Source organism: Protomyctophum bolini (assembly GCF_963924005.1).
Source record: "Protomyctophum bolini genome assembly, chromosome: 20".
Lineage (NCBI taxonomy): Eukaryota > Metazoa > Chordata > Actinopteri > Myctophiformes > Myctophidae > Protomyctophum > Protomyctophum bolini.
In genome coordinates this window covers 22,305,111-22,317,610 of record NC_137881.1, presented here as the reverse complement: position 1 = coordinate 22,317,610, position 12,500 = coordinate 22,305,111, and the positions used below count along the sequence as shown (strand labels likewise).

Sequence of the window (12,500 nt, the reverse complement as noted above, 5' to 3'; positions counted from 1 at the left end):
CGGAAACTCTCTCAAGGTCCCCGGAAACAACTTTGGGAACCACTCTTCTAAATAACATATAGGCTCATTTTCCTGCTCGTCCCAAATGACTTGACATGGGGTCTATATATTTGTGCAGAAATGCCTCTCTGTTGTCCAGTTTCCCCAGCAGACCCCAGCAGCCCTCATGGAATAGAGCGGAGCCCATTATATTATATGCATAAGAGATTCTATTTTCATGAATCTGTTATTAGTTGTCATTTACAAACACATCCGTGCCTTGGTTGTTTTGGGTGAGCACCAAGGCACAACTGCCACTCAAAGTGACTGTGATGGCACATCACAGCGCATCTTTTCCGGGACATGCTAGAACACATAACATCTGTTTAGCAGACTGTGGTGGCTCGTGTGCGACAACCAAGGCCTAGACACGTTTGTAATGACAACTATATATTAATTAACAGAGTGATGAACAAATAAATCACTTTTGAACGCAATAATGGCGTAAGAAGCAATATGCTTATGTGCTGTTTACTCTATATGGAATGAGGGGGCTGCTGGGGAAAAATGGACGACAGGGGCAATTATGCAAAATAGACCCCGTCACCCCATACATGGAAAGTCCTAATTGGGATCAATATATGTAGGAAAAATATAGCTGCAAGCAGCGATAAGATGGGACCAATCAATAAGCCCTTTTAGGCTGCTCAACAGTGCCACTTTAGGTCACCCAGTGGTATTGCAGCTGTCCTTTCCCCAAACAGACAGACATACAGACGAGGCATGAGTTATGCCTTATCAAAGTGCCTGTTATCGCTGTTATCCATATGTTTTGTGCACATTTTCACATTCTTCTCTTCAACTGGGATTTCAGATAATGGTCCATACATTTCACGCAAATTGCTCAAAAATAATCCTGGCAGAAAATCAGTATGGTAGATCCTCTATGTATTAGGGGCAGAAGAAGAAGAATTTTCATAAAACTGCAATTTTTATTGGCTCATAAAACCTTTCACTTGTATCACTTGTACTCCTAATTTTCTTTTGTCGATATACAGTATAGGTCCAAGGTTCACGTGTAGAAATTGTCGTGCATTTTGATCAAAGATCCCAGTAGGATTTCAATTAAAAATGGTGGGAAATCTAAAGGTCAGAGGTCCAAAGTCAGAAGACAAAAGTTGTTCGGCATGAGGAGACGCATATGTGTATCGAAGTTTTCATGAGCGGTTCATGAGCTATGCCTGTTCAAAGTTAGCATTTTCAATTGAGTGCTATAGCGTCATCCTTTGGCCAATGGTCGTGGGCTTCACATCATCTCTGTTTGGCATAGCCCTCTACCATATTCTTGAAAACCGACTGCACGGTTAAGCCAGAACTGCTATTTTTGGTGTAAAAAAACCAAGAAGCAAGAAGCTTGGTCCCTTAAATTAGTCTATGTTATTTAGTCTGGAGTTGTCGTCCATTAACTGAGTTTCTCTAGAACAGTATGCAGCCACTGCCAGTGTTTTTGAGCATTACTATCTTTCAAGATCCAAAGCATATATTTTGTTCTATGACTATGTAAACGCCTTCCGCGATGTTCCATTCTTTAGTTATTGGCAGTTGAATATGGCTTGTTTGTTTTCATAAAAAGTGCTGTCTGGGAACAGAAAGCAGAGAAAAGAATATTTCTGTTAAATGTTATACTAAACTTTTCCAGCTTTTGTTTTGATCACATTTTTTTCTCCTTTCCCCCCCCCCCCCCGGTTGTCCTCTGATCCGGAAGCCATAGATTAACTCACAGGTTGTGGAAGAGCCATAGACTGAAAACACTGATTGACGTCAATGGTGGTTAAGAGTTGGATTTGAAATTACGTATATTAATGTCAATGGTGGTCAATGCAAAATTCAGTGGTATACGATTATACAATGATGCTAAAAGGATAACACAAGACAAGACACGTGCAGAGAATCCACTGAAGGCCTATTTAAGCAAAGTCTTCCAACACACACACACACACACACACACACACACACACACACACCAATAATTGTTTAGAATGCTGAAAAATCCTAGAATGACTCATCTGCACACTTCCTATAATTTATGCTCCGTTACATGACGGCGTGCCACGTGCTCGGAAATAGTCAATCTACAAGTCCACAACGTGTGGCCTTTGTGACGTGTTGTGGCCTTGTAGATTGGCTATTTCCGATGTCTGGCTTTCAAGTGGCCATATCTGGACATTGAATCAGGCTGGCATCTTGTCCCACATAGCCCTTTGCATGCAGGAAGGGTATGGATTTATTCCAGTCTAGCACCACTTATCCACTTTGATCCACTTTAAGACCACGACAACTTTAACAAAGTTTTCTTTCCATGGTCTTAATGGCAAAAGACAATCCCCTCTATCGCAACTGAAGTTTCCATAAAAAGCTCAGAGGCACAATTTTGTCAGAAGGCGGTGACTGGTGACATTATTTTCTTCTTGCAGTGCTGCATGTTTCCGTTCTTCAGTGTACTGCACAGAAAAAAATCACACTTGTGTGAAGTGAGGGGTGCCCTCCTCTGTGGCTGACGGCTTTTTCGGTTTTCTACAATGCTTACAGTCGTACTGTTTCTTTCCTTCTTCCGTCCTGGCTCATTTATTCTATATGAATTATCCTGTGCCGTTTCCATTTACTGCCTCTTGTGAAGCCTTTTCCACATAGGTTACAGTTGTATATTGTTTCTTTCATTAGTCCATCCTGGCTTGTTTGTTTTTTAAACTACTGTATTAAACTACCGGTAAATTATTACAAGATGTTAAATACATCTTGTCAGCCAGATGATGTCTTACGCTGTCATTTACTGCCCTAAACAAACATTACAGCTTATGGACATGGCTGGCAGACATTCCATAGACTTGACTGGCATAGAAATGAAATCATAACAGCCCTAAACAAACATTAAAGTCCATAGACTTTGCTGTCAAATGTTTTTTTTTTTTTTTTAAAGCTCTAAACAAACATTAAAAGTCCACAGGACGTAATTTCGGAAAGCAAAACAGTAATCTTCAAGGTATTTTCATGTCTAGGACGCCCACATTAATTAATTAATGTAATTGCCTGCCCCCGATGTGAAAAGATTTTGTGTTTAAAAAATACCTGGTGCATATATAGGGGGTTAATGCGGAGCACCCCTTGGGGTCCTCACTTTGAGAAGCACTGACAAAAAATAGAATAAAATCCAAACAAACTCAGAGACCTTGGATTCACTGGCTTCAGGATAGAGATGTGCATACATCAGCAGCCCATGTGGTTGTGTCCTGGTTTCAGGGGCATCTCTTCTCTCTCTCTCTCTCTCTCTCTCTCTCTCTCTCTCTCTCTCTCTCTCTCTCTCTCTCTCTCTCTCTCTCTCTCTGCCTCTCTCTCTCTTTCTCTCTCTCAGAGAGGTTATCGATTCAGCTCACACCTCCGCTGGATACATTAGAGGCTACAGCTATAGGGCCTCTTTGGGGAAATGCTAGGGGCGGATCAGGGGATCAGGGCTAGAGGCTAGAGCGGCCACTTGGGAACCGGAAGGTTCCCCGTTCGAACCCAGACTCCCCCAGAGTTAGTGTCGAAGTGTCCTTGAGCAAGAATCTGAACCCCTTATTGCTCCCGGTGAGCAGGATGGTGCCTTGCATGGTTTCCTCCGCCATGTGTGTGTGAATGGGTGAATGTAATGCACAAATCTATGTAAAGCGTATAGCCTTAAAGGTGCTATATTTATGCACCATTTAACATTTATGTTCCAGTAGATGCCCGTGGGTTCAATCAGGACTGAATCAGACTGGGTTCATGTGAAGGTGAGGTGACCCCCCCCACATTTATATGCATTTGAAAAGATTATGCACTAGGGAGGGAGTGGGAAGATTTGCATTGTTGCAAATGTTCAAAGTGATTCCACATTCCCCACAATATCTAAAAATTGCTACACTGTCAAATAGCCAACGTTGCACAATTGGTCCTTCATATGGACACTAGAGAGTATGCACAATTTGCACATGCATGCTTTTCCCATCAGTTGTGTTGGAGTTTGGAAGCGCTCGTTGGAAATCACTCAACCGTCCTTGCGTACCACCTGTTTCTAAATGTCACATAATGCAGGAGGCAGCAAAATGTTATTGAAAACAAGCACTTCCAAACTCTGACACTTGGAAAAATAATCAAATGCAGGGCATTTCTTGACAGAAAGTAGCTCATAACGTTTCTATGGTGGATTTTCATGAAACAGAAACTTTGCAGATAGAAAGAGGATAATTCAAGCTTTTCGTTCAGCTGCAATGAGTTTAACATTGTTTAATGCAATCAGACAGACTTTTTTCTGTTTGGATGAATGGGCTGTCAAGGCCAGAAAGTCGTTTTTGCCACTCAGTGGGCGTTCCCGCATACTTCCAGGTATGATGATGTCACGCTCATACCATCTATTGGTCCTCTCTTTTTTTTAAAGATTTGTTTTTGGCTTTTGTGCCTTTATTGATAGTTACAGTGAAGACAAACAGGAAAGAGGGAGAGAGAGAGGGGGAGAGACATGCAGCAAAGGTAGTCATGAACGGTCCTCGAACACGTAACGTGCTGTCAGGCCAGAGCCTATATGTGGCATGCGCCTGGACCACTTTGCCAGCGGGCGCCCTCAATTGGTCCTCTCTAATGATCATGATAATATGGTAGGCTGGTAGCATGTGTGTCTACTTTTAAAATTCATTCAGGTGTCTAACTCACCGTTCTCTCTCTCTCTCTCTCTCTCTCTCTCTCTCTCTGGCCAATGGAAATGGAGATCGGGGAGCGGTTTGGCCAATATTTCACATTTTTATTTTTGAGTGGTGCAACCACTCCAAGGAACAGCAATGTCCGTGTTAACCTATGTGAAACACACACACACACACACACACACACACACACACACACACACACTAAAAGCACTCATACTTTGCCAGATAGGATGGCATTTCCACTGGCACACGGGGCTGGCATGCACCCTCTCCTCCTGGCCTGTACAGAGCAGTGTGTTGGGGCTGGCTCTGGGCCTAATCTATCCCAACCGTGGCTGATTTCATGGCTGGTGACGTTTACTGTGTGCAGCTAGCTGGGCTGGGCAATTAACCCAAAACATATTAAAAACAAAACAACGTTTAACCAATTACCGTCTCAGTCGTGCTCAGTATAGGTTAGTCGAAGAATCAAGAAGCAATTCCGGTTTTAATTTCATTTTATTTCTCTTATATGTATCAACGAATGGACATGAAAACGTTCTAGTAGATGTTTATTTTAGCCCCTCCTATGTCCAGTTTTGAGGGTGTGTAAAAACAAACTTTGTCCTAACACAAACATTAAATGTCATTGATAATGAATGGCCAGTTTTACTTCATTGTCCCAACACAAACATTAAATGCATGCCATTGATAATGAATGGCCAGTTTTGAGTGTTTGTGTAAACACAAACATTGAAGACGAAGGCGAGGAGTGGAGGCAAATTATAATTGGCCAGAATGAGATGATGAGAACTAAAAACAGAATTTTTATTTTTGAGTATATTAATCTATAGTGTAGATTTTTGTCCTAACACAAACATTAAATGGCATTGACAATGGATGGAGAATTATGTGTCTGAGCAAATCTGCAATTTTTGTCCTACACAAAGATGAAATTCCCATTGACAATGAATGGATGATGTACGATGATAAGAGCACCCCTCACATCACACGGGTGTGATTTTTATTGATTTATATAAATCAGTGGTTTTCGACCCTTTTCACATCAAGGTCCATTATTTATTCTGCATTTGAGCCGTGGACCACTATTTGAGATTTAGCCTCGTTAGGAGAGGTACTGTAACAGGCAGACATTGATAAAAGTAACAATTCTTCCACATTCTCTAATTTTGTATACACTTCTTGCAATATAAATTTAAGTAATACAGATGTTTAACAATAATTTTACTCTTGAGAGTGTAAAATTAAACCAAATGGACCTGTACGGGACTACGGGTCCATTTGGTTTCATTTTACACTCAGTTAAAGATCTATAAGGGTCCATTTGGTTTCATTTTACACTCAGTTAAAGATCTATAAGGGTCCATTTGGTTTCATTTTACACTCAGTTAAAGATCTATAAGGGTCCATTTGGTTTCATTTTACACTCAGTTAAAGATCTATAAGGGTCCATTTGGTTTCATTTTACACTCAGTTAAAGATCTATAAGGGTCCATTTGGTTTCATTTTACACTCTCAGTTAAAGATCTATAAGGGTCCATTTGGCTGCCACTGGTGGTCCCCGGACCACTGGTTGAGAACCACTGGACTAAATCCATTAGTACTCTGATTAACCACTTAACCCTGTGTCATATACCTCATTGTAGAATGGTAGCTTGCGGAAATAGCAGATCTACTGTTAAGGCAGTCTGTAGGACACATGCTCAGAAGGACAATTATAATGAGGATTTTACTCGAGTAAGGAGCCAAGACTTACATGACCTGTTCACACATGGAAACCCCAGTCTGATTCCCAGAGTAACATACGTAGGATCACAGCCTTTATAGCTTTCACTCCCACAACAGCCAGCCCCCAACATAGCCTCAAGACTTGAGCCTATCAGTTCAACAAATGGGACAGCAACATTGTGAGACAAAACAGCACCACAGGGGTGTGACAGATGAGATAATCTCAGAGGAAATGGCTTTACTGTAACTTAGAGGAGATACTCTTTTATAAAGGGGTATTATTAAATGTTTACATCTAAATTTATATGACACTACAAGCTCACGACGCATTGTGATCTTGTAGATGTACTATTTTCGCCATCAAGCCATTAAAACCGGGAGAGCATCGGTGTCATTTTATATTTTAGTCTGTTACGTAGTGGTGTGGTGAGGACCCAAGAGCAGGACAGTGATCAAAGGGGAACAGAATTATATCACAAACTAACGTGATACCAAACAATAATCCAACAGGCATAACCGGGCGTGCAACGTGCAGTACTTCTGTACTCTTAAGCATAAAGTTTGAACACCAGACTTTCCAGAGTCCGTTTCTACTGTACATTGTGGTATTGATCCTTTTATGTAAGTAAAAAAGAAAATCTGTAGTTTTTTTGGGCTGGCTTGTGGCCTGATCTGTCATTCGGTCCTGAAACCGTGGCTAATTTCATGGCGGGTGACTTTTACTGCCTGCAGGCCTCACAGTGAGGCCTTGCTGCTGCTGCTGCTCAGGTGAACAGAGCCCTTTGACTGTTTTAAAGAAAGAAAAACACATCGGGACATGAACTCACCAAGCTTAACTTGCTCATTGATTTGCTGTATTTAAATGGTAAATGGTAACTGGTGCATTTATATAGCGCCTTTATCCAAGGCGCTTTACATAGTGCATTACATTCACCCATTCACACACACATTCATACACCGATTGCTGCGGAACCTCTGAGCCACAGTCTCATGCTTGAATCCAGAGGGGGGGTGTGTGTGTGTGTGTGTGTGTGTGTGTGTGTGTGTGTGTGTGTGTGTGTGTGTGTGTGTGTGTGTGTGTGTGTGTGTGTGTGCGTGCGTGCGTGCATTGACTGGACAATGTGTCGGCTGATTGGAGAGAGCATCCATAATTGTGTTAAGGTTGTTATTCGCACACCAGTGTGCCTCCTCCTTGACACCCACACACACATTTAATTTGTTCCAGCAAATAAGCGCATTAGCTGTGGCGGCCACGGCACGCAGACGCGCAGTGCACCCACTCACACAAACACTCAAAATGTCATTCTCCCTTTTATTTCTCTATCGCCTGACATTTGCATATGGCACACATATTTTCACTGTTGTCGGGCAGAAATCTCTCAGCTCCATATTCTTACATACACTTCCAACTTGTTTTTCGTAAATAGGCTCTATGCACTGTCAGCAGCTATATTGTTTGGCTCCACGCCATACGGGTCAAACGGAGTCAGTAGAGGACAGTGACCGAGCAATAATTCAACAATCAATATATATAAAAAGAATACTAGTCTAACTCGTTCTTGGCACTATGAGACATTGGTCCAGAGGGTCCTTCTTGACATGAAAGAATTTGGGAACCACTGTATTAAGCCATGTGTTTGTGTGTCCCACAGGGAGATGGTGAACGCCTGGTTCGCTGAGCGTGTCCACACCGTGCAGCCCTCCACCACGACCAAAGAAACCCACCACCACCACCACCAGCCCCCCTCCTCCTCCTCCTCCCCCTCGGACCCCTGCTCCTCTCCGGCGGCGCCGGCCACTCCGTCCTTCACCGCCACCATCACGTTCCTCCCCTCCTCCGCCCTCGCCCTGCACGACGGGCGCTCGCCGTCGCCCGCCAGCCCCGCGCCCGGGACCCCCACGCGCAAGATCTCCGCCTCGGAGTTCGACCGGCCCCTCAGGTATATATACGGCATACCAGTGTTGATTTAGACATCGTATACTCTTGAGTCAAATGTTTCTAGTTTTCTTTTCTCTCCGATGTAATTGACCTAAAAAACGAGGTCGTCCTGTAATCGCGCTTTAGTTTTTTTTGCCACAGATTACTAAAACCAGTGTTATGAATTGAGTGTTTCATGCAATACACACGAGATGGAGGAACGACGTGGCCATCTCAGACCAACAGAGTTGTTCAAAAGCTGGCCAAAGAGACCTGATTGTTACTGGTATAAGATATACCAAGAGACTACAATTTATTTTAAATTTTGTTACTGTTTTAGCAAAAGGCCGATGCACAGGTAGTGACAGGTGCGCAGGGCAATAGAGCATATATTAAAAAGGGTTTATAGAAACGATTATAGAAACATCTTAAAATCAACGAGTCTTGAAAAATGGGGGTTTCTATTTCGTTTTTGTCAGTGAAAAAAGGTAGTTGGCGAAAAATAATTGGTCGTAGTTTTAGTCTACGAAATCAACTCAGATTGGGTATATCTGGGAACCCATCGGCCAAAAGAAAAGAAGGAAAAACCAAGCCCTTTGTTGTTTGTTTCCCTTGCGTTTGCCTCTGGGAGCGCCGCCCAATAGAAGGCGGATAACAGGATGTTGGCGCGTTTGTTCCGCCCTCAGCCGTCCTCTTCCTGTGTGTCATTCCAAAATGTTCGTCATCGTTTTTAGCCGACCAAATCCACCCTTCTGTCTATGTATCTCCTCTCATCTCTAGGCCCATCGTGGTCAAGGACGCAGAGGGCTCGTTGACCTTCGTGAGCGACTCCGACCTCCGCGAGCCGCCGGCGCCGCCGCCCCACCACCACCTGCGCGTCCAGGCCCAGGCCATGGGCGAGGGCGGGGGAGGAGGAGGAGGAGGAGGAGGTTTCGGGGACGTGGGCAGAGAAGGAGGACGGTGCGGCGGGGGCACGTGGGAGGGGGGCATCAGCGAGGGGGACCGCTGCGCCCGGCTGCTGGAGCTGGTCCGCGACGTGTCCAGCCACCTGGACGTGACGTCGCTCTGCCACCGCATATTCATGCACATCAACGGAATGATCGCCGCCGACCGCTACTCGCTCTTCCTGGTACGGGGGGGGGTGCATGCTGGGATGGGCGGGGTTAAACAGCATCGTAATGATGATAACCGTAATGATATAATATTGTGCCTTTCATTCCATCCATCCCGTCTTCTTCGACTGTTTATCCGGAGTCGAGTCACGGGGGCCGGGGGGGGGGGGGGGGTGTGTAACAGTTCTAACAGAGTTCTCCAGTCTTCCCTTTCCTCATCAACATTAATGTGAAGAAACATTAAGGTGAATGTAATGCACAATCTATGTAAAGCGCTTAGATATATAGAAGCGTTATATAAATAAATAAATAATAAAGGGACCATTTACTAACTTAACATTAGTAAATGCTGACGTGCCTCCTGAGGCACGTCAGCTGGCTCCTTTTCCATTAACCCGTTAAGGGCTGAGTCTGAATCCGCTAAATTGTAGATCCACTATTTTCGCAACTTTTGTGCAACACACTTGTATGATGAAAAAAGGCTCTAATTTAGGAAAATACAAGATACAAGGTTTCTGCCGGACAGTAATGACATATGCTGTATAGTAACAACTAAAATGTACAGAGATGCTTTCCCAGATTGAAAGGTTTAACAACATATAAACCTTCCAAGTCTAAATGGGTTAAGAACCCGAGGCCGATTCTACAAAATGCCGTCTAAAACCAGTAGTTCCGATAGCTTTCTTTTATAATATTTCATTGTGTGTAAGGCTCCAAACAAAGACATGCAGACACACGTCTGTGTGCTTTTCCCAGCCTTAATTTGACAGGTACAGTGGGAGAGAGACCGGAAACATGCCGGGAGAGTGTATTAGTGGAGTGACACGTTCAGCCGTATCTTGAAAGGGCTCACCTAGCCCTATAACATGACAGACTGCCCAGTGCCCACCCAGATATTCCTGCTGGTCAGGGGAATCAAACTGACAACTTCCAGCAACAAGGGCACTTCCAATTCTACTCCACTACAACTCAGAGGCAAATATTTGCCTCTGAGAAACTTTTACTCCACTACAATACAATTATTTGAAAACTTTATAGTTACTAGTTACTTTGTAGATTTTGATTATTACAAAACATACATTACCCACAACCAGGTATAGTCTGGTGACCACCGGAGAGACGGGTGACAGCCGGAATGTAGACGGCACCCGGGTGAGCAGTATGGGTTACGTGCCCTCCGTGAGGAGGAAGCCCAATGAACGCTCGGAGAGGCCTTTAGGAGGGCCATTCAAGCAGCAAGCAGAGATCACCTTCTCGCTCGGGTGGAGTCTGCGGAACCATTGCCCACCACTCCTGAATGAAGTGTCTGGTGCTGGGACTCTGGTGCAACGCACAGGTCCTGGGCCTGGTGAGAGCAGGAGTGGACTTGGTGAGACGTAGGAGGGGCCCGGACAGGAGTCAACCCACACAGAGCCTATAGTCCTTCCATGTGCCAGAAGCGTACCTCCGAGCCCTGGCAGAGTTGTTCTGGAGTAGTTCCAATGGATTGTGTGGCCCTGGTTTTGCCCTAGTGGGATTGATCGAGGGTAGCTACTGGGACGTAAGTCAGCTGGGTGGCCTGAGTGAGGGGTATGATGTTCGAGAGACCCGAAACCCTGATGACCTTGGGGCACATCACTGAGGATACGTCCCAGGTGCATCCATGCAATGCTTTTTGTTATAGAAAACTTTATAGTTACTATAGTTACTTTGTAGATTTTGATTATTACAAAACATACATTACCCACTTCAGCCCTATATATTCATATATTATATTACCATTTGAAAATAGCCAATCTACAATGCGTCACATAATAAAGATATTATCTGCTATTTTCAAAAGATATGTATACATTTGAAAATGAAGTAAATTTTTAATTCTGGACTTCTTTTACTTGTAACAGAGTATTTCTTCCAGCAACAACCTTCTGGCAACAAGGGCACCCCCCTAACCATTAGGCCACTGCTGCCCCATAAACCCTACTGTTATTGCATGTCAAATCTACAGCAAATCTACAAGCTCGCGTTATTACGACATGCCCAGAAAAGGGAACGCTGGGATTCACATGGCTAATTTTAAACATTCTACACTCGTGTCTCTCATAATGTCTTCCCCGACTGTTAAAATATATGTTGGTTAGGGTTCTTTTTATATGAGCTCACTTTAATTCGACCCTATGGCGCACTTAATAAGGAATTCTCCCTCACCACGATGGCAGAGCCAAGCGTAAAGGGCCCCTTGAGGCCTGTGTGGGACACAACATTAAGTATAACCTCTTTTTTGAATGACTTCTGCATTATTACTATAGTCACAGTACAAAGACATGTGCGTGTCACGGCGTGGAGGTGTTTCTCTCAGTGGTTAATTGGTTATCAAACGTTTTCCTGTCAATGATCCGGCCCCTCAACATTGATCATTTGGCCGCAGACCCCCATTCAAAAAGATTTGGTTAGAAACCCCGACAAGGGAAGAATTGTGAAAAAAGATAAACTAACCAGGTGCTCAATGGAGATGTGAAGATGTGATAATGATAAAAAGGTGCTCACACGGATCAAAAACGGGATCAAGACATAGATAAAAAGAGACACAAATGAGGAACGCCTTTATTAAATTAAAAAGGCAACTGCCAACATGTTTCGAGGTCTTCATCAGGGCCTGATGGTTTCCTGCTGTGGTTGACACAGCGCAGTGTGAACGCAAACGCAGCAAGTTAAAAATGCAAGAATGATGCAACTTCACCCCCCAATCAAATCTACCGAAGTAACAGGTGTGAATGCGACCTAGTTCAACTGTAGATTTAGTCGACTATAATTTTACTAAAACTAGACTCAAAGTCAAACTTTTCAAATTTTATACGAAAAGAAATGCTGTCAAAATCAATGCTGGTTTGATGTCACTTCCTCCCGGCAGGTGGGGGAGGACAGCTCCAACAGGAAGTTCCTGGTGAGCCGTCTGTTTGACGTGGCGGAGGGCTCGACGCTGGAGGAGTCGTCCAATAGCTGCATCCGCCTGGAGTGGAACAAGGGCATTGTGGGACATGTGGCGGCCACGGGAAAGCCCCTCAACAT

The 12,500-nt window shown here is 43.9% G+C and overlaps 1 protein-coding gene and 1 long non-coding RNA gene across 3 annotated transcripts in view; one reads left to right on the top strand and one right to left on the bottom strand.

Moving 5' to 3' along the window:
* LOC308335551 overlaps positions 1-12,500 on the bottom strand; it is a 522,414-nt gene that overhangs the window by 356,514 nt on the left and 153,400 nt on the right. The window lies entirely within an intron of this gene.
* The window catches only part of pde5ab (phosphodiesterase 5A, cGMP-specific, b), a 103,752-nt gene that overhangs the window by 34,408 nt on the left and 56,844 nt on the right, over positions 1-12,500 (top strand). For both annotated transcript variants that reach the window (XM_080792077.1, XM_080792076.1), the window contains exons 2-4: positions 8,075-8,362; positions 9,121-9,469; positions 12,343-12,500. The exon at positions 12,343-12,500 is cut by the window's right edge and continues 16 nt beyond it. In XM_080792077.1, the coding sequence (XP_080648203.1) occupies positions 8,075-8,362; positions 9,121-9,469; positions 12,343-12,500 (795 nt within the window). The remainder of the gene's footprint in view (positions 1-8,074; positions 8,363-9,120; positions 9,470-12,342) is intronic.